We start from the raw sequence: 22,419 nt of genomic DNA on the forward strand, positions 1-22,419 counted from the left end.
CACTGCAGTATAAGTCGCACAAGGCCAAAAATGCATAATTACGTATAAAAAAACATACATAAGTCGCACAGGAGTATAAGTCGCACACGGCCAAAAATGCATAATTACGTATTAAAAAACATACATAAGTCGCACTGGAATATAAGTCGCACAAAGCCAAAAAAGCATAATTGGGTAGAAAAAAACATACATAAGTCGCACTGGAGTATAAGTCGCACAAGGCCAAAAATGCATAATTATGTATAAAAAAAACATACATAAGTCGCACTGGAGTATAAGTCGCACAAGGCCAAAAATGCATAATTATGTATAAAAAAAACATACATAAGTCGCACTGGAGTATAAGTCGCACAAGGCCAAAAATACATAATTGGGTAGGAAAAAAAAACATACATAAGTCGCACAATGCCAAAAATGCATAATTAGTTAGAAAAAAACATACATAAGTCGCACTGCAGTATAAGTCGCACACGGCCAAAAATGCATAATTACGTATAAAAAAACATACATAAGTCGCACTGGAGTATAAGTCTGGACTATAAGTCGCTCCGGAGTATAATTCGCACAATGCCAAAAATGCATAATTGGGTAGTAAAAAACATACATAAGTCGCACTGGAGTATAAGTCACATTTTTTGCGGGTAATTTATTTTACAAACTATTTTCTCGTTAGATTACACCTTTTTTCTCCTCATATTTTAACTTTATTCTTCTAAAATTAGTGCGGTTTCCTTTTTTCATGTCCAAATTCTGAATGTGTCCTCGTCCATTTTAAGGAAACAAAAAGTAGTAACAAATAAAGCATTTTTTGTTTATTGAGAATATTAACCGATCATACTATCATTCAATATCACTTTCATTCTTTTAATACAAACAGACACATTGGTACTGTCCATTTAAAAACAAATATTTTTAATTAAAAAAAATTTTTCTTTTGAATAAAATGCGAAAAATATTTGTTGAAAGAAAAAAAAAACAATACAACAACTGCATGTACCGTATCTAATTAAATTTATCATACACTGTTTCACTAGTCATACATAAATATGGAAGTAAAAGACCCAATATTGTACTTTACAAACACTATTTTTAGTTATTTTTCTTGGATGGTTGCAGAAATAGTCGTCTTTCGTTCGATCTGTAAGAGAGACAAAAAACAATGACTGTCAAAAAAAAAAATGCATCCTGTCCGACAGCAATCTGCACCTCCCAACACCCCCCCGTAATTCCTGCTTCGGCCTGCTTTATGTGACCTCGGCTATGACCTTCCACCTCCACGCAGAAACAGCTGTTTGAGCGAGAGGCTAGCTGACATAATCCCGCTGCAAGAAAACTATTGATGTGATTTACACTTCTCAGACAAAAAAAAAATCGCAACCAATCCCCCCAAACAGGCGCTATTAGTAAAATTAGCTGAAATTATTTTGTGTAAAATAAATATGCAGTTTTACTGCCCCCGCTGAAAATAATTGCAGTATTCGGTTGGTTTGCTAGTCGGTATAGACTAAGCTAATCAACAGTAGCTACTACGTACAGACTAAGCTAATCAACAGTAGCTACTCCGTATAGACTAAGCTAACCAACAATAGACTATGCTAACCAACGGTAGCTACTCCGTATAGACTAGGCTAATCAACAGTAGCTACTCCGTATAGACTAAGCTAACCAACAGTAGCTACTACGTACAGACTAAGCTAACCAACAGTAGCTACTCCGTATAGACTAAGCTAACCAACAGTAGCTACTCCGTATAGACTAAGCTAACCAACAGTAGCTACTCCGTATAGACTAAGCTAACCAACAGTAGCTACTCCGTATAGACTAAGCTAACCAACAGTAGCTACTCCGTATAGACTAAGCTAATCAACAGTAGCTACTCCGTATAGACTAAGCTAACCAACAGTAGCTACTACGTATAGACTAAGCTAACCAACAGTAGCTACTCCGTATAGACTAAGCTAACCAACAGTAGCTACTACGTATAGACTAAGCTAATCAACAGTAGCTACTACGTACAGACTAAGCTAACCAACAGTAGCTACTACGTAAAAACTAAGCTAACCAACAGTAGCTACTCCGTTTCGACTAGGCTAATCAACAGTAGCTACTACGTATAGACTAAGCTAACCAACAGTAGCTACTCCGTATAGACTAAGCTAACCAACAGTAGCTACTCCGTATAGACTAAGCTAACCAACAGTAGCTACTACGTAAAAACTAAGCTAACCAACAGTAGCTACTCCGTTTCGACTAGGCTAATCAACAGTAGCTACTACGTATAGACTAAGCTAACCAACAGTAGCTACTCCGTTTCGACTAGGCTAATCAACAGTAGCTACTCCGTATAGACTAAGCTAACCAACAGTAGCTACTCCGTATAAACTAAGCTAACCAACAGTAGCTACTCCGTTTCGACTAGGCTAATCAACAGTAGCTACTACGTATAGACTAAGCTAACCAACAGTAGCTACTCCATATAGACTAAGCTAACCAACAGTAGCTACTCCGTATAGACTAAGCTAACCAACAGTAGCTACTCCGTATAGACTAGCTAACCAACAGTAGCTACTCCGTATAGATTAAGATAACCAACAGTAGCTAGTCCATATAAACTAGGCTAACCAACAGTAGCTACTCCGTATAGATTAAGCTAACCAATAGTAGCTAGTCCGTATAGACTAGGCTAACCAACAGTAGCTAGTCCGTATAGACTAAGCTAACCAACAGTAGCTAGTCCGTATAGACTAGGCTAACCAACAGTAGCTACTCCGTATAGACTAAGCTAACCAACAGTAGCTACTCCTTATAGACTATGCTAACCAACAATAGCTACTCCGTATAGACTAGGCTAACCAACAGTAGCTAGTCCATATAAACTAGGCTAACCAACAGTAGCTACTCCGTATAGATTAAGCTAACCAATAGTAGCTAGTCCGTATAGACTAAGCTAACCAACAGTAGCTAGTCCGTATAGACTAGGCTAACCAACAATAGCTACTCCGTATAGACTAAGCTAACCAACAGTAGCTACTCCGTATAGACTAAGCTAACCAACAGTAGCTACTCCGTATAGACTAAGCTAACCAACAGTAGCTACTCCGTATAGACTAGGCTAACCAACAGTAGCTAGTCCGTATAGACTAAGCTAACCAACAGTAGCTACTCCTTATAGACTATGCTAACCAACAATAGCTACTCCGTATAGACTAGGCTAACCAACAGTAGCTAGTTCGTATAAACTAGGCTAACCAACAGTAGCTACTCCGTATAGATTAAGCTAACCAACAGTAGCTAGTTTGTATAGACTAAGCTAACCAACAGTAGCTACTCCTTATAGACTATGCTAACCAACAATAGCTACTCCGTATAGACTAGGCTAACCAACAGTAGCTAGTCCGTATAAACTAGGCTAACCAACAGTAGCTACTCCGTATAGATTAAGCTAACCAACAGTAGCTAGTCCGTATAGACTAAGCTAACCAACAGTAGCTACTCCTTATAGACTATGCTAACCAACAATAGCTACTCCGTATAGACTAGGCTAACCAACAGTAGCTAGTCCGTATAAACTAGGCTAACCAACAGTAGCTACTCCGTATAGATTAAGCTAACCAACAGTAGCTAGTTTGTATAGACTAAGCTAACCAACAGTAGCTACTCCTTATAGACTATGCTAACCAACAATAGCTACTCCGTATAGACTAACCTAACCAATAGTAGCTACTCCGTATAGATTAAGCTAACCAACAGTCGCTAGTTTGTATAGACTAGGTTAACCAACAGTAGCTACTCCGTATAGACTAAGCTAACCAATAGTAGCTACTCCGTATAGATTAAGCTAACCAACAGTACCTAGTTTGTATAGACTAGGCTAACCAACAGTAGCTACTCCGTATAGACTAAGCTAACCAACAATAGCTACTCAGTAACTAGTCTGTATAGAATAGGCTAACACATATAAATTCACAAAGATATACCATAAACAAACCCACATTTGTAAAAATGTGGTTGTTTATACACTTGCAAGGAGTATTGTTAATGGATTTTTTTTCATAGACAATTTTACAAAACAAAACAAAATCCAGACAATAATCACTCGGTCGTCATAAAATGTAAATAGTGTAAATATGACTTGACCTTTGAATAAAAACTAGAGAAAGCAGTGAACATATTTTGTCCTCCCCCCCCCCCCGCCCCCTATACTATAAGCGAACTGCCAATTCCATCCCATTCTGCATGGACTTGCTGAATAGCTAAGAATGCTAGCCAGTTGACTTTGACATTGAAGCCTTTCATTAAGATTGTCCGACCCTGCACCTTTGGAACACACTTCAACCAAGAGGCCTCATCGGGCCTGAAGGAAGAAGTGCACCCATTCTCTCCTCCAGGGCTTCTTCTTCTTCTGTGAAGAAGCGAAACAAAGAATGCGAAGAGACAATACGAGACTATGGTGGTGTCACATGATCAACTTGACACGCCCGACAGGTTGACACAAACTGGCTTTGAAAAACAATTTGTCTCTGTTTTGGGTGCAAACACAAACACGCCGACAGGTTGTTGATGGCGTTCATCCTCAGGTCAAGTCAAAGATGGCGGCTAGCAGTTAGCGTCATTTGTCAAACGACCTCATTTTTATCGTACCAGAGGCTATAAACACGTGAAGAAGGTAGCTTGTGGACTATTCCATGTCACTGACAACGGTGTTGATGCTAACTTGACTTGCTAACATGGTTATAGTATCGATAATGATACTTTAGCATGACTTGCTGACTTGCATATCACTAGCTACATTGCTATAATGATGCTAATACAACTTGCTAGCATGGGTATTGTTATCTGAATACCGATAATGATGCTCGAACATGACTTGCTAGCAAGGATATTGCTATCGACGTAGCTATAATGTTGCCGTGACACGACTTGCTAACATGGGTATCGCTATCTGTATAGCTATAATGATGCTCTAGCAAGACTTGCTAACATGGGTATCGATATCTGTATAGCTATAATGATGCTCTAGCAAGACTTGCTAACATGGGTATCGCTATCTGCATACCAATAATGATGATCGAACATGACTTGCTAACAAGGATATTGCTATCAACGTAGCTATAATGTTGCCGTTACACGACTTGCTAACATGGGTATCGCTATCTGTATAGCTATAATGATGCCGTGACACGACTTGCTAACATGGGTATCGATATCTGTATAGCTATAATGATGCTCTAGCAAGACTTGCTAACATGGGTATCGCTATCTGTATACCAATAATGATGATCGAACATGACTTGCTAGCAAGGATATTGCTATCGATGTAGCTATAATGTTGCCGTAACACGACTTGCTAACATGGGTATCGCTATCTGTATAGCTATAATGATGCCGTAACATGACTTGCTAACATGGGTATCGCTATCTGTATAGCTATAATGATGCTAATACGACTTGCTAGCATGGATATTGTTATCTGCATACCAATAATGATGCTCGAACATGACTTGCTAACAAAGCTATTGCTATCGACGTAGCTATAATGTTGCCGTAACATGACTTGCTAACATGGGTATCGCTATCTGTATAGCTATAATGATGCTAATACAACTTGCTAGCATGGATATTGTTATCTGCATACTAATAATGATGCTCGAACATGACTTGCTAACGAGGATATTGCTATCGACGTAGCTATAATGATGCTCTAACACGACTTGCTAACATGGGTATCGCTATCTGCATAGCTATAATGATGCTAATACAATTTGCTAACATGGGTATCGCTATCTGCATAGCTATAATGATGCTCTAACATGACTTGCTAACATGGGTATCGCTATCTGTTTATCTATAATACATGAATGTAGGTACCCCTAGCTAATTTAGCTAGATACCGTGTAGCAAGTATAAGCTAGCATCACTTGCTGAATTATCGTTCTAAATGTCTTTTTATTCCTACGCTGTAAAATATTCAGTTTAACGTCACAAATCTTAGCATAGCTCGAGGAAAAATTGACGCATCAGGAAAACCGCTAGCACAGCACAAATTGCAGATGTTACAAGACTCTTCAGTTAGTTTTAATGCGCTTTAAAAGTCTAATGGTTTGTGGTCGGAAGGGAGGACAGAACCAGCTGTTTTCTTACAACCGTCCCGACAGGTTTTTCACTAGCCTCAAACTTTTCGGAAGTGTTCTTAGCTATGAGCTAGCAGCATATCATGCACTGCCGTTGCTTTTATTATGCGTATAGACAGAAAAAAATGTTTACTGATGGTGAAACTGTGAAAAGTTTTTTAAAAATCGGACTAAATAATTTATGTCAATTCTTTCACGCATGTGGTCCCGGGGAACTTTAAGCCGTTAAAAAGCCAGAAGGCAGTCTGACGGGAAAATAACACGGTGGTAGTTTCAGTGGCCTAATTATGCCCGTCTAGTTTATGACTTGTCAGCTCACGTCCATTACGGCGTTGAATGACGAACGGCCGCCTTTCAACTCGGGTTTCCAGCTTGCTCATCGCCTTCCAGAAACCGTTAAAAAAAAAAACCAGGTGGGTAGGAGGAAGGTGTCACGTCTCGTGTCTCGTAACGGACATCGAACGTTTTGAATTCGACAAATTTGGGATATTTTTAGTACAATAACAAATGTACAAACTGTTTGTGGTGGTTCGGGTTTTCCACCGTTTTGTGCTCTTAAGTACAACATTAGCCTGTTAGCAATTAAGCTATCAGGAAGTAGCCATTACTTAGATACATCGTTTCCTGAGTAGCTGTTGTGCTAACAAACTTTTAGACCTCAACGCCTGAGTCGCTAACGCACACTATAGCTAATGTAGCTAAAGCTAATGTAGCTAAAGTGGAATGCTAACACATTATTGTACTTCACCACGCTAGTAGCCGATGCAGCTAATGGGACTTGCTACCATAGACATCCCATAACCTGATTTGCTAACACACCATTTAAACTCAAGTAGCCATAGCGCCAGCTTGCAATTGCTTTCTTGTGCTAGCTAGCATCACATTTGCACATTTTTAAGTACATTAGCCTGTTAGCAATTAAGCTATCAGGAAGTAGCCATTACTTAGATACATCATTTCCTGAGTAGCTGTTGTGCTAACAATACATGCTCACAAACTTTTAGACCTCACCACCCATGTCGCTAACGCACTTTACGATGGCCCACTTTAGCTAATGTAGCTAAAGCTAATGTAGCTAAAATAGAATGCTAACACATTATTGTATTTCACCACGCTAGTAGCCGATGCAGCTAACGGGACTTGCTACCATAGACATCCCATAACTTAGACGCTAACCTGATTTGCTAACACATCATTTAAACTCAAGTAGCATTAGCGCCAGTTTACTTTATTGTGCTAGCTAGCATCACATTTGCACATTTTTAAGTACAACATTAGCCTGTTAGCAATTAAGCTATCAGGAAGTAGCCATTACTTAGATACATCATTTCCTGAGTAGCTGTTGTGCTAACAGTACATGCTCACAAACTTTTAGACCTCACCGCCCATGTCGCTAACGCACTTTATGATGGCCCACTTTAGCTAATGTAGCTAAAGCTAATGTAGCTAAAATAGAATGCTAACACATTATTGTATTTCACCACGCTAGTAGCCGATGCAGCTAACGAGACTTGCTACCATAGACATCCCATAACTTAGACGCTAACCTGATTTGCTAACACAGCATTTAAACTCAAGTAGCATTAGCGCCAGTTTACTTTATTGTGCTAGCTAGCATCACATTTACACATTTTTAAGTACAACATTGGCCTGTTAGCAATTAAGCTATCAGGAAGTAGCCCTTACTTAGATACATCATTTCCTGAGTAGCTGTTGTGCTAACAGTACATGCTCACAAACTTTAAGACCTCACCGCCCGAGTCGCTAACGCTGTTTATAAACACATTTTAAGATGGCATACTTTAGCTAATGTAGCTAAAGTGGAATGCTAACACGTTATTGTACTTCACCACGCTAGTAGCCGATACAGCTAATGGCACTTGCTACCATAGACATCCCATAGACTTAGACGCTAATTTACACATTTTTAAGTACAACATTGACGTGTTAGCAATTAAGCTACCAGGAAGTAGCCCTTACTTACATACATCATTTCCTGAGTAGCTGTTGTGCTAACAGTACATGCTCACAAAATTTTAGACCTCACCGCCCGAGTTGCTAACGCAGTTTATAAACACATTTTAAGATGGCATACTTTAGCTAATGTAGCTAAAGTGGAATGCTAACACATTATTGTACTTCACCACGCTAGTAGCCGATACAGCTAATGGGACCATAGACATCCCATAGACTTAGACGCTAATTTGCACATTTTTAAGTATAACATTGGCCTGTTAGCAATTAAGCTATCAGGAAGTAGCCCTTACTTAGATACATCATTTCCTGAGTAGCTGTTGTGCTAACCCTAACCCATCTCATAGACTTAGACGCTAACCTGATTTGCTAACACATCATTTAAACTTAAATAGCATTTAGCATTAGCGGCAGCTTGCAATTGCTTTCTGATTTGGAGGACAAAGAACGTCGTGCTAGCTAGCATCACATTAGCATCGGGTGGATACAAGCCGAGAAAAGGTCAATTGGTTATTTAATGTAGATCAAAATTTTACCACTTAAGTCTTGTAATTTATTCTCGACGCATTTTGACTATCGAAAAAATACGACTTTATTACGATTTGTGACTTAGTAACATCAAATTCTCGTTGGAGCAATGCTAATTATCATGCTAACGTCGCACCGTTGCTGTTGTTCTCATTGGTCGTCTTTCGGAGTTCCCTCTGAGGTTTTGTGGGTCGGCTCCACCGGTGCCAGAGGATCCTTCTCGGCGTCATCGTCGTCTTTGGTTTTGATCTCCGAGTCGTCCTCAGGTGGCGCCGTAGATGCAGACTCGGCATGCGGTTGACGGTTCTCCGCTTCAGCTGTGACGACCATAAAAACAAATTGCTCTCTTAGCGGCTCCCAAGCACATTCCCAAGAAAAACGCTGACAAATGAAGCGCTCTGTGTTGTTGGTGGAACATCTCAATTTGACCGGAAGTTGATTTGGCTATGTTTTTCTAATTAGTGGGCAGGCCGTAATGAGTGTGAGTCGTGTTGCAGCTGCTGGGCGCTGTGGGAAAGTTAGTTGGACCCGTCATTATGTGACCTCTAAGGTCAGATGCAGGGAAAGCACATTGAAGGGTTGCAGGGGTGCATTGTATTGGTATGTTCCAATACATATGTCCTATTTTTACAGGAACAAAGTCTTTTTTTTAATCTTGTAAAATATTTGTTGAATAAATAAATGTCAATTTTTAAACTTGAATATGACTTTATTCTCATAAAAATTCTGGAAAAAAAGGACTATTTGAGTTGATTAAAAATACAACTTAATTCCCATAATATATAAGAATATACACATAATATATTCATATACTCATATTTGATTAAAAAATAAATAATAAATACAAATGTTAATTTTTTCAATTTTTCATCAAATATTATGGGAATATTTTTTGTCTAATATTATGAAAATAAAGTTGTATTTTAATGACATTTCCTGATTTTTTTAAAATTATATTCTCTATATTATTATATTATATTATATTATTCTATTATATTTAAATTATAAAGTCATATTTTTGTATCAAAATAGTATTAAAATAATCATTTTTAAATAAAATATTATGGGAATAAAGTCATATATTTGAATCATACTAAGAGTACAAACATTTAATAATATTAATAATAATAATATTAATATATGATGAAAACTATGATTAAAATATGTGACCGTTCTCATATTTCATTTTAAAAATATGACTTTATTCTCATGAAAATTCTTGTTGATTAAAAATATGACTCAATTCCCATAATATATAATAATATACACACAATATATTCATATACTCATATTTGATTTAAAAAAGTAATTTATGTATTTGATATTTTTATAGCACTTTATTTTCAGCTTTGAATAAAAATACTTTTTTAGTTATAGTTCATTTTTTAATATAAGATATTTTATTAAATATTATAATAAATGAAAAATTTATTCTCTTAATATGATTCAAATATATAACTTTATTCCCATAATATTTATTTTAAAAATGACTATTTTAATACTATTTTCAATCAAAAATATAACTTTACTGTGATAATTTAAAAAAATTCATGAAATGTTGGTAAAATACAACTTTATTCTCATAATATTTGATTTAAAAATGACTATTTTAATACTATTTTGATACAAAAATATGACTTTACTGTCATAATTTAAAAAAGTCATGAAGTGTTATTAAAATACGACTTTATTCTCATAATATTTGATTTAAAAATGACTATTTTAATACAATTTTGACACAAAAATATGACTTTATTGTCATAATTAAAAAAATGAAATGTAATTAAAATACAACTTTATTCTCATAATATTAGACAAAAAAATTATTCCCATAATATTTGATGAAAAGTATAAAAAAATTGACATTTATTTAAGAAGTGGTCTAAACTGACAGCCATCACCCGTTCCCTGTTTCCCAGAAGAGGAAGAAGTGCCTCTTCTTCTCTTTGCAAGCGGCCATCAACAATGTCCGCTGAGACAAAGTGTTGCTTGCCTTAAGGCCATGAGGCAAGCTCCGACATGATCCGTGAATGTTCCCTCTCTGGGAATAAGACCTGAAGACCTTTTTCCTCCGAGTCAAACAGGAACTCCTCAATCACTCTCAGACAGATGGAGATGTCGGATAAGAATGAAGAGTCGGGTCAAGGGAATATGCAGCTATACATGTTGCTCGTAAAAAAAAATGGAACCCCCATATAAATGGACTTTTGGCAATACTTCTAAAAAAAGCTTCTTTTGGTGTTTTAGTGAAAGTGAGATTTATAAATCATAGCTTTTCACATATTGTGGCCATGTGTTTTTTCCACAGACTTTGTGGTTAAAGATGCATAGTGAACAAGGCCTCCCTCGTGTGGTCAACAGGTGTACTGCACAGCATATGTGTGTATTTTTACACCTTTGTTTCTTTTTTTGCATTTTAAAAGTACAGTTCCCTGTCTTCATACAATTTTATCAAGCATAACATGACATCTCATGTTAGTTTCATGAAAGGATGCAGTTTTGATTTTTTTTTTTTTTTTACGGTATTTTCAAAGAGCGGGAGTGCCAACACGGATGACGTCACTCAAATGCAAGACTTTGAGATTTCGGAAAGCATATGCGAAGTACTTCTAAATATATTTCAAGATTTCAATCTCAATTTTGTGACATACAGTAGATGGAAAAGGCCTAATTTTACGTCCCATTTTGGCTGAAAAAAATTCTACTTTCTTCTTAAATAATTTTTATACATTTTTAAATCATTAATTTTTTTATTCATATTATAACTTTTCCTCAACCTATTAAAAAATACAACAATATTTAGTTTTATTTATTTTTTGTACTATTCAATAAAAAAAATAAAAAATCAACCTCTGTGCTACTAAAAAATCATTTTTTTCTCATAATATTAGAAGGGTTTATTCTCATAAAATTTAGACTTTTTTATTCTCATTTCTACTTTCTTCTTAAATAATTCTCATACATTTTTAAATCATTAAAATGTTTTTATTCATATTATAACTTTCCCCAACTTATTAAAAAATACAACAATATTTAGTTTTATTTATTTCTCATACTATTCAATAAAAAAATAAATCTTTGTGCTACTAAAATCTATTTTTTCTCATAATATTAAAAGGGTTTATTCACATAAAATATTGACTTTTTTATACTCATTAAATGATAGCTGGGGTTTTTTTTGTTACAGTTATGCTGTTTTTAAAATTTCCAACTATTTCAACTACCGTCTTGTAAATTATTTTCAGAATTATGACTTTATTCCCATATTTTGACATTATTCTTGTAATATTTTAACTTTAATTTAGAATTGTATTCATTTCGTTTGTTTCTTATAGTATAATGGGCTTTTATTTCTTTAATATTTCAATCTTATACTACTAAAATGTGTTTTTAATAATATCATGATGTTAGTCTCGTCATTTTTTCTTTTAATATTTTGACTTTATGATTTTTTTTCCCATTTTTATTTATTTTTTATTTATATATTATATATATATTATAATTATTATATTTATAATTATATTTATTATTATTTTTTTTTCTGTTAAATAATATTTAGAGAATATACCACGGGTTATTTGCTTGTACAGTCAATAAAGGTCATGATCTCTTACTGGCATGCTGTTACAAACAACTTCCTTTTCTTGTCGTATGTTAAGCCGTTTTAGGAAAGAGGAACTTCACTGGTTGCATCAACGAAAGTCACTTTCTTACGGTTTAGCCTGTCTGGCTCCTCGTCATCTTCTTCAGCTCTTTTGCCGTCGCTTTGAAAGGTTTGCAAACCTGCAAAAGTAACCAACATATTAATGTGGCATCATTGGGATACTGTAGTGTTTTCCCATAGGAAATGTTTTCCCAAAAAGTGAGCAAAAAACATTCATTCACTTCCGTGGAAGCTGTCTTTAGGCGAGAGGCGGGGTACAGCCAATCACAGGGCACATATAGACAAACAACCATTCACACTCACATTCATACCTATGGACAATTTGGAGTCGCTAATTAACCTAGCATGTTTTTTTGGAATGTGGGAGGAAACCGGAGTACCCGGAGAAAACCCACGCATACACGGGGAGAACATGCAAAAGATGGCCGAGGGTGGAATCGAACCCTTGGTCCTCCTAGCTGTGAGGTCTGTGCGCTAACCACTCAATCACTGTGCCGCCCAGAGCAAAAAAAAAAAAACCCCATGAAAACCATCGGTTACAATCTAGTGTACGGACTTGGAACGACTAGCATCATTCGAAGGCAGTCCCGTTATAATGTGTTCATGAGCCTCATATATATACTATATTATATTTGAAAGGCTATACTGTTTTGCTAACCCACCGTTCTGTGGCGCACCATCAACAGCTAATTCAGGTGCCAGGGTGCCGAGGGGGATGGTTGCTTCATCGGGCCCCATCACCGGGGAAAAGTCCACAGACTGCAAAAACAAAACAGATGTTACAAATACTCTTTTTAGCATAAAGCCGGGAAAGCAAATCATTGCGTTTTTTGGGGAAATACTTCAGCTGGATGTCACCTCTATTGTTATTTATACCACTATGATGTTGATGCGTTACAGCTAGCGTTACTAATGGTTAGCTAACAACCTAGCAAAGAAATTATTAAATGGAAATTAAAGTTATATAAATAATAATATAAATATTAATTTAAGATGGAAAATAAAGTTATATATATAATAAATATAATTATATAATTATATATAATATAAATATTAATTAAATTTACCGTGCAATGTTTCGGGGTGCAACGTCATTAGGTCACGTGACGGTGTCTCACCAAGTCACGTGACTGTCCGCCGCCAATCAGTGCCGTGTATATAATCCGGAAGAGACTACACACCGGAAGCGGTGACGGACGAATGGGAAGAGTCGCTGCAGGTATGTAAAAAGTTGTTGTTGTTAAAGTTTACAAATGGAGAAAGTCTAAACTTTATACATTATACGTGGTCGGAGTATAGGGGCCGTCCACCGGCGCAATGCTGAACTGAAAGGAGCAGTGTTCGAGTCCAACTATGGAATAGGTGAGTGTTTGGTAGCTCGTTGCTAACTATTAGTTGCTAACTAACTAGCTATTAGCAGCGTTTTACTTGTACCTTTTGGATATCAGCCTGTTCTCTCAATGGTACATTGAATTATTTAAAACTTATTGTGGTCTGAGGCATTGTAAAGACATCTTTTCTATAATAGTTGGTGCCATTTTACGGATGCACTGAATGCACTTTAAGTTGATTAATTGAATTTGTAAGATTAAGACTATTTTTGATTATAATGAATAATACCATAGTGTAATTATTTATTCATTCATTCATTCATTCATTTTCTACCGCTCATCCTCACAAGGGTTGCGGTGGGTGCTGGAGCCTACCCCAGAGGCCATGTAATTGGCATGATGTCATTTAATTTGCATGTAGGTAACACAGTCAGGAAATTGGAAAGATTTGGGTTCGATTCTCTGCTTAGGCATCTTGAGCCTATGCTGGAGCCTATCCCAGCTGACTTCGGGCGAGAGGCGGGGTACACCCTGGACTGGTCGTCAGTCATTCGTTCATTCATTTTCTACCGCTCATCCTCACAAGGGTTGCGGGGGTGCTGGAGCCTACCCCAGAGGCCATGTAATTGGCATGATGTAATTTAATTAGCATGTAGGTAACACAGTCAGGAAATTGGGAAGATTTGGGTTCGATTCTCTGCTTAGGCATCTTGAGCCTATGCTGGAGCCTATCCCAGCTGACTTCGGGCGAGAGGCGGGGTACACCCTGGACTGGATGTCAGTCATTCATTCATTCATTTTCTACCGCTCATCCTCACAAGGGTCGCGGGGGTGCTGGAGCCTACCCCAGAGGCCATGTAATTGGCATGAAGTAATTTAATTAGCATGTAGGTAACACAGTCTGGAAATTGGGAAGATTTGGGTTTGATTCTCTGCTTAGGCATCTAGAGCCGATGCTGGAGCCTATCCCATCTGACTTTGGGCAGGAAGTAGGGTGCACCCTGGACTGGTTGCCAGTCATTCATTCATTCATTTTCTACCGCTTATTCTCACGAGGGTCGCGGGGGCGCTGGAGCCTATCCCAAATAAATATATGTTCATCGCTCATATTGTTCTTGCTGCTGGACTACCCAGTATGCCTTGCGGCTCTTATAAATATAAATGTCAGCTTAAAATACGTGTTGTTTATCGCTAGCTGTTTATCACCCATGTTGAAGTTGATTTATGTGATGCGTTAGCTAGCTGTAGATGTGTTGTGTTTTTGTTTTGTTGCACCGTGAGTTAGTGTGACCGTCCATATATAGATGGCCCAATTTTTTTTTTTTTTAAGCTAATGTGACTTGCGGGTCAAAAGGTTGTTGTTTTTCATATTTTCTACTAACCCTTCTTCGTCTCCTCACAATGTAGCACGCCAGGGCGAATCCGACGGCGATGACGATGATCAAAACCAGTATGATGATGCCTTGGAAGAGACATGAAAAGCTATCACGTTAAAATGTCCCGATATACGAGCTGAAACAAAACGCTCACCGGTGCTGTCCGATTTGCTGTCAGGCTTTGCTGTGGTCACCAACCCTGTGCGACAAAGTACATGTCATTTATTTAACTAGCCAAAAGAGGGTGCTATTACTTTTGTTAGCTTTGTTTATTAGTTTGGAGGATAGCTTAATGATTGTTTTTTTGGTTTGTTTTGGTGTTTGCATGAACAAAACCAATAGAAACCTACTTTGGCGACAGAGGTTGTCCAAATTGTTTTTTAAAATTTGCCCAAAATTTAAATAATAATAATAATAGTGATAGTAATAATTACTATTATTATTATTTAAATTGTATTATTTTAAATAATTATTTAAATAATAATAATATATTTTATATTATATATAAAATATCTATATATTATATTATATATGTAATAATAATTATTACTATTATTTAAATTGTATTTAAAATAATTATTTAAATAATAATATATATAATAATGATGATGATTATTATTATTATTATTATGGAGATGCCATACAACTTCACGTCAAAAAAATCCAAACTATCCATTCAATATTCGAACTTCTGCTGTATTAATAATAATAATCATCATCATAATTATTATAATTATGTATTAATAATAATAATCATCATAATTATTATAATTATGTATTAATAATAATAATCATCATCATAATTATTATCATTATTATTATTATTATTATGTATTAATAATAATAACAACAATAATAATCATAATTATTATTATTATCCAATCCTTAAATGACGCAGTATTGCGCAAACACTAAGTCAACAATAAATCCACAAGATAGTATTACAAGTTTCTATTGACTGTGAGTATATATTTACAACAAAAAGCCCACACGCCCGGCGATATCACTGTAGCTCAAATTAACCAACGCCGCTCACTGGACTAACAATGCTGGCCTTTCTTGGGCCTTTATACTGTACAATACAAGTTTCTATTGACTGTGAGTGTATACATATATATTGACAACAAAAAGATCATGAAATAGACAAAAGTGTGTAATCTCCATAGAAACTCATACGTCTTGACTTACTTTTGTCTTTCAGGTTGTGTCTGGTTTCGGTGGAAAGTGAACGGACGGTAGGAGTAGTGGTCATGGGATTTGGGGTGGTGGCAACAGACTTAGTATCTTCATCAAGACAAAGAGATATCAGATGTTAACGATCCATAGTATCGATATTGCAATGTATCATATCGTTATCGATTACTCCACAAATTAAAAACACCGGCTTCGACTATACTATTTGTACTATTTGGTATTAACTTACCTGTCTGTTCAGTCCAAGTCGTGACGGCGTCGGTGGTGTTAGCATAGCTCATGCTACTATTACTCATCTTGCTAGTGATGTTGCTGTAGTTTGCAATGACGGACATTTGAACCGTGACATTTTCCAGCGTTGGGTCGTCGGTAGGGAGGATTTCCCCGGAGTTGAACGAAAGCCAAGCGACACCTGTAGGAGGGCAAGATATCAATATCATTAAATAAACACCGAGGCATAATTCCCAACCTTTGTTGTTCAAAGTTCAATCTTGTTCCACAATAATTTGATTCAACTCATTGGAGTTACAAACCCAATTCAAAACTACATTGCCAATTAGGCAGATATAAAAAAAGTAACATAAAAGATGCATAAAATAGGACAAATGAACAAACAAAATGTTATCTTAACTCTATGTCATTTAGCGACATGTTCAGCAGGAATATAAACTTGTAGGATAGGACCGTTTTAAAAATACGGCCATTAAACCGCTCACGTTTTATGTGTTTTATAGCGCTTCTAAATTAGCATGATATGCATTGGAATGGCACCATTCGCAAGACTACACAAACGGATGGTGTAATTGTTAAAAAATGAAATTTGACTCGCAGCTGAGTGCATGGTTATCACAAACAATGTAATGGGTACAGTACTTTCTATTTTTTAAATTTTATTTAATTTTAATTTTTTTTACAGTACTTTCAATCAACAGTTTGATGAACCGCAACTGCAGCAAAGGGAGGAAGAACATAATCACCTGGCTGCACTGAGGTGGCAACAGGAAGTGTGCAACACCGCTGAGTTACATTTTCAGATTTTTGGTATTTTTTATTTTTTTTTTGCAAATTATGGCACATGAAAAAAAAAAACTTTTTAAAAAGTTCAATATTTCATGAAGACAGGTTTTAACCTGTTCTAGCACACTCATAACAGAATATTTATACATTTCAAAAGCATACCCTCAAAGGAAAAAAAAAGAAAAAAATTAAATGAGTTTTCCCAATTTTTTTTTTTTAATTTTTGTATTTATTTTAACTTAAAATTTTTTTTTTTTTGCTATTAAACTCCAAGTTAACATACCATACATGGTATACCAGTTTACATTGATATTGATAATGGATGTTATTATATATTTGTAACTTTATTATATTTAAACAAAAACTAAAACAAAATAAAACTACATTAGAGTTTAATTAAAATTAAAATAAAGCAAAATTTTTCTAAAATATTCTAAAACCAAGCAAGGTTTTAAAAAGTTCAATAATTATTTTTCTATTCATTTTAATGATATTTAAGACATTAAAAAAATATTGTACTCAACTCAAAATACACACACACACACACACACAAACCTTACTCAGGGTGAAGACAGACGAAAGGGTGAAGAACACGGGCATCGTGCACGTGTTGGCAAAATTACTGCTGACAGAAAAAAAAAACGGAGTATTACAGTATTACAGTATGCCAAAAGGAATATATATATACTGTATCTTTCAGCCTGGCGACAAAGCCGTGACTCAAAAGGAACCCAAAAAGAGGATCAAGGTCTTGCTTCAACTGATGCAAGTGAGAGGAAACGCTGTGCCGCCTTTTGTACACCCCATTTCGTCACACTCAGCTGCACAATATGCAACATTTACTGTACACTCTAAATCTACTTTACTATTAATGTACTAATATTGCACAGGGTTGCAATATTGACAGGTTCAAATCACAAAAAATTAAAGCAGGTCCAATTCCCACACCTTTTTTTTTTGCCTTTGTACTACATGGATTTATTGGACTTGTCAGTCAGTGGTAGTACTGCATTATGCTCACTAGATGTCGCTGTAATTTAGGGTAAGAAAGACAGCCACTCTACGTGGGAGTGTCTAAGCATTTTATTTTAAATTCACTTTATAATTCATAATAATAATAATATATTTCAAATAATAATATAGCATTGTAAAAAAAATATAAAAATTATAAATAAAAAATTATTTGCTGAATGGCTGTTATAGGCACTATGCAAAACTGTATATTTCTTGTAAACACCCTGGAGTTACAGTGGGTGTTTTGGTGGAGCCGTGTATGAGAAATTTCAAGTCAATCCAACTTATTACAGCGCCACCGTGTGGTGTACCTGTCAGAAAAATAATAGCACAGGCAATACAAGAGTTGTTGTTAGTGTTGGAACTAACAGGTACAACTACTGGCTACCGGCTGGGTTTCTAAGGGGATCTGTCACTCTGCCCTCAGTCTCTTCTTGGATAAAATGTGTGTCCTTAGAGAAGTAAATACAAGAGTTGTTGTTTGGTCTACTGTTTGTACTACTTTTAGTGTTGGAACTAACAGGTACAACTACTTGCTACCAGCTGGATTTCTAAGGGGATCTTTCTCTCTGCCCTCAGTCTCTTCTTGGATAAAATGTGTGTCCTTAGAGAAGTAAATACAAGAGTTGTTGTTTGGTCTACTGTTTGTACTACTTTTAGTGTTGGAACTAACAGGTACAACTACTTGCTACCAGCTGGATTTCTAAGGGGATCTTTCTCTCTGCCCTCAGTCTCTTCTTGGATAAAATGTGTGTCCTTAGAGAAGTAAATACAAGAGTTGTTGTTTGGTCTACTGTTTGTACTACTTTTAGTGTTGGAACTAACAGGTACAACTACTTGCTACCAGCTGGGTTTCTAAGGGGATCTTTCTCTCTGCCCGCAGTCTCTTCTTGGATAAAATGTGTCTCCTTTAGAGAAGTAAACACAAGAGTTGTTGTTTGTGCTACTTTTAGTGTTGGAACTAACAGGTACAACTACTGGCTACCAGCTGGGTTTCGAAGGGGATCTTTCTCTCTGCCCTCAGTCTCTTCTTGGATAAAATGTGTGTCCTTAAAGAAGTAAATACAAGAGTTGTTGTTTGGTCTACTGTTTGTACTACTTTTAGTGTTGGAACTAACAGGTACAACTACTGGCTACCAGCTGTGTTTCTAAGGGGATCATTCTCTCTGCCCTCAGTCTCTTCTTGGATAAAATGTGTGTCCTTAAAGAAGTAAATACAAGAGTTGTTGTTTGGTCTACTGTTTGTACTACTTTTAGTGTTGGAACTAACAGGTACAACTACTGGCTACCAGCTGGGTTTCGAAGGGGATCTTTCTCTCTGCCCGCAGTCTCTTCTTGGATAAAATGTGTGTCCTTAGAGAAGTAAATACAAGAGTTGTTGTTTGGTCTACTGTTTGTACTACTTTTAGTGTTGGAACTAACAGGTACAACTACTGGCGACTGGATAGGTTTCTAAGGTGATCTTTCTCTTTGCCCCCAGTCTCTTCTTGGATAAACGTGTGTCCTTAGAGAAGTAAATACAAGAGTTGTTGTTTGGTCTACTGTTTGTGCTACTTTTAGTGTTGGAACTAACAGGTACAACTACTGGAGACTGGATGGGGCTTTAAGGGGCATTTTCTTACGGCCCTCAGTCTTTTTTTGGATAAAATTTGTGTCCTTGAAGGTGCTCATTGTCTACTGTTTGTAGTACAGTTACTGGTAGTACTACCAGGTACGACTAATTTTGTAATTGTTACGTTAGAAAAATGAGTAGTATTATATTTCAAATAATAATATAGCATGTTGTTCAATTGTATTGTAAAAATTGTAACATTTTTCATAACTAGCATGTCCGCTATGCTAATTAAAATATGAAAACCTATAAATGTTTGGGTGGTTTTAGTTAAAGCAGACACTGTTTTTTTCAATTGTGTGATTTTTGACGGACAGGGGGAGACATATTGACTCTGGCAAAACTTCATAGATAGATATCAAGACAGGGAGCTCTCCAGGACAGTGATAGTAATCGGCGACTGAAACTGCTTTTCTGTTGCGACATGATGCTAGCAGTCCATGATGGAAAAGGAGCCTCCTGGGCGTCCATTGCTGCGCTACAGACAGCGTCAGGTTCTCCGGCTCAATGGCCGATGACAGAACCTGCCTTCTTCATCAGTCCAGGCGTGTGGCATCCTTCTCCAGGCACGCTAGTACATACATCAAAGTACACACAGGCCCCGCCCTTTTCTGCACAGAGCATCGACTATGTTGGCGGTCCAGTCCAGTCTAGTCTAGTCTATCATCCAGATGCTTGCCCAGGTATTACCAAGTTCATATAAATTGTCGTCTCAAAACAAGGACCCCCTTCAAGACCCTTACCCAGGACACTTATCACCTATCATGCCTGGCCTCAGGCACCCTCAGCGGGCCGAGCTGGAGTCTCGGCGGATGAGCTAATGGAGGAGAGAAGAGGAGGAGGAGTATGAGAGTCGATGTGTGTGAGCGAGCAAAGAGCCGGACCACCCACCCGGAGAATTCAGAGGCACAGGATTCACAGCCCATTCTGTTGACCCGCCACACCGCCCCGGCTCTGGGCAAGGCCCTCCCCAATTGTTCCGCCTGCTAACATGAGGAGGAGGAGGCGGAGGTGGTTGAGCAGTAAACAGTGGGCTGAGTTTCTCTCCTTCAGCGCACAAAAGGCGGCTGAATTGTGTCGGGGCCTGGAGCACGTTTGGAGTGGCCCTGAAAGAAACATCTGTGGAGGCCGAGCCCCGGGGAGAAAATGCTATTTTGCTGTTCAACCACACTGACAACCTGTTTTCTCTTTCTTCATCATCACCCCCCCCCCACCACCACCACCACCCCTACACCCCCACTTCACTGGCAACCTCCCATCCATCCCTTCCCCTCCACACAAGCTCACCCTCGTTCCACTGCTGGCCTTGAAATCGTACTGTGAGCGAGCAACAGTTTTATTTACAGTTACAGTTTTATTATAATAATAATAATAATAATACATTTTATTTGTATAGCGCTTTTCAAAATACTCAAAGAAAAATTGAGTCGAATAAAAAGAGTAAAAGATATATTAAATTATAACATTCATTCGATATTACCAGATTTTCTGGACTTAAATGTTGCCAAATTCGTCTAAACAAAATTGTAAACGGTTGGTATTTGGACAAATAATAATAATAAAAAATCACACTCAGGATCTAAGCGGCCACTTTCTTGCCTGAGTAAAAAAAAAAAATCTCAATAAAGTTATGTATTGAAAGAGTAAAAAAAAATGTTACTGAGTTACTCCACTACAAAAGTAAATAGTTACCAGTAAAAGTAACTACCGACTTAGTTATGAAGTCGGTGATATATTTTTAGGCGGCTTCAGTAACGGGGTGTCGAAAATGGTAACGGCATTATGCTGATAATAAAAGTAATTACTGTTTTTTTCTGGACTATAAGTCGCTCCGGAGTAGAAGTCGCACAATGCCAAAAAATGCATAATTAGGTAGAAAAAAACATACATAAGTTGCACTGGCATATAAGTCACACAAGGCCAAAAATGCATAATTAGGTAGAAAAAAATTCTATATACCGTATTTTATGGAGTATAAGTCGCATTTTACTTAACCAAAACAGACATTATCTCAAAATTTGGACTACTACTTCTACTTTTTATCTCATAATTTCGACTTTCTATCTCATTATTTAGATTTTTCATCTCATTATTATGACCTTCTATCTCCATAATTTTGACTTTCTTACCTTTTTATCTCATAATTTTGACTTTCTATTGCAGAATTTTGACTTTTTTATGTCATGACTTTCTATCTCATAACTTTGACTTTCTTATCTCCAAATTTTGACTTTTTATCTGGTAATTTTGACTTTTTATCTCTTTTTTTTTTTTTTTTTACTTTTTATCTAGTTTTTTTTACTTTTTTAATCTGTCTTTTGACTTTTTATCTCAGAATTCAAACTTTCTATCTCAGAATGTTGCCTTTTTATCTCATTATTATGGCTTTCTATCTCATATTTTCGACTTTATCTCAAAATTTTGAACTTATCTCGTTATTTCGACTTTTTTTCTCTCGCTATCTCATAATTTCAACTTTTGATCTCAATATTATGACTTTTTATCTTGTTGTTTCGACTTTTTATCTCATAATTTCGACTTTCTATCTCATTATTTAGATTTTTCATCTCATTATTAT

General features: G+C 36.5%; 1 protein-coding gene and 1 long non-coding RNA gene across 2 annotated transcripts; one reads left to right on the forward strand and one right to left on the reverse strand.

Moving 5' to 3' along the window:
* Positions 1 to 993: 993 nt before the first annotated feature.
* On the reverse strand, positions 994 to 17,916 carry LOC131136981 (uncharacterized). The gene is made up of 9 exons (XM_058084396.2): positions 17,776 to 17,916; positions 16,428 to 16,610; positions 16,193 to 16,288; positions 15,159 to 15,203; positions 15,011 to 15,090; positions 12,960 to 13,056; positions 12,348 to 12,416; positions 8,770 to 8,950; positions 994 to 1,138 (listed from the first exon to the last, which is right to left on the reverse strand). The coding sequence occupies exons 1-8, from the start codon at positions 17,813 to 17,815 to the stop codon at positions 8,784 to 8,786; spliced, it is 777 nt and encodes a 258-aa protein (XP_057940379.2). The 5' UTR covers positions 17,816 to 17,916; the 3' UTR covers positions 994 to 1,138; positions 8,770 to 8,783.
* On the forward strand, positions 13,498 to 17,633 carry LOC144899833 (uncharacterized). Its single transcript, XR_013628149.1, has 4 exons — positions 13,498 to 13,516; positions 13,597 to 13,659; positions 16,206 to 16,239; positions 17,115 to 17,633. It is a non-coding gene; the product is annotated as an uncharacterized LOC144899833 (long non-coding RNA).
* Positions 17,917 to 22,419: the final 4,503 nt, after the last annotated feature.

Source organism: Doryrhamphus excisus, linkage group LG9, assembly GCF_037039965.1.
Source record: "Doryrhamphus excisus strain RoL-2023G ecotype Guam linkage group LG9, RoL_Dexc_Guam_v1.1, whole genome shotgun sequence".
Classification (NCBI taxonomy): domain Eukaryota; kingdom Metazoa; phylum Chordata; class Actinopteri; order Syngnathiformes; family Syngnathidae; genus Doryrhamphus; species Doryrhamphus excisus.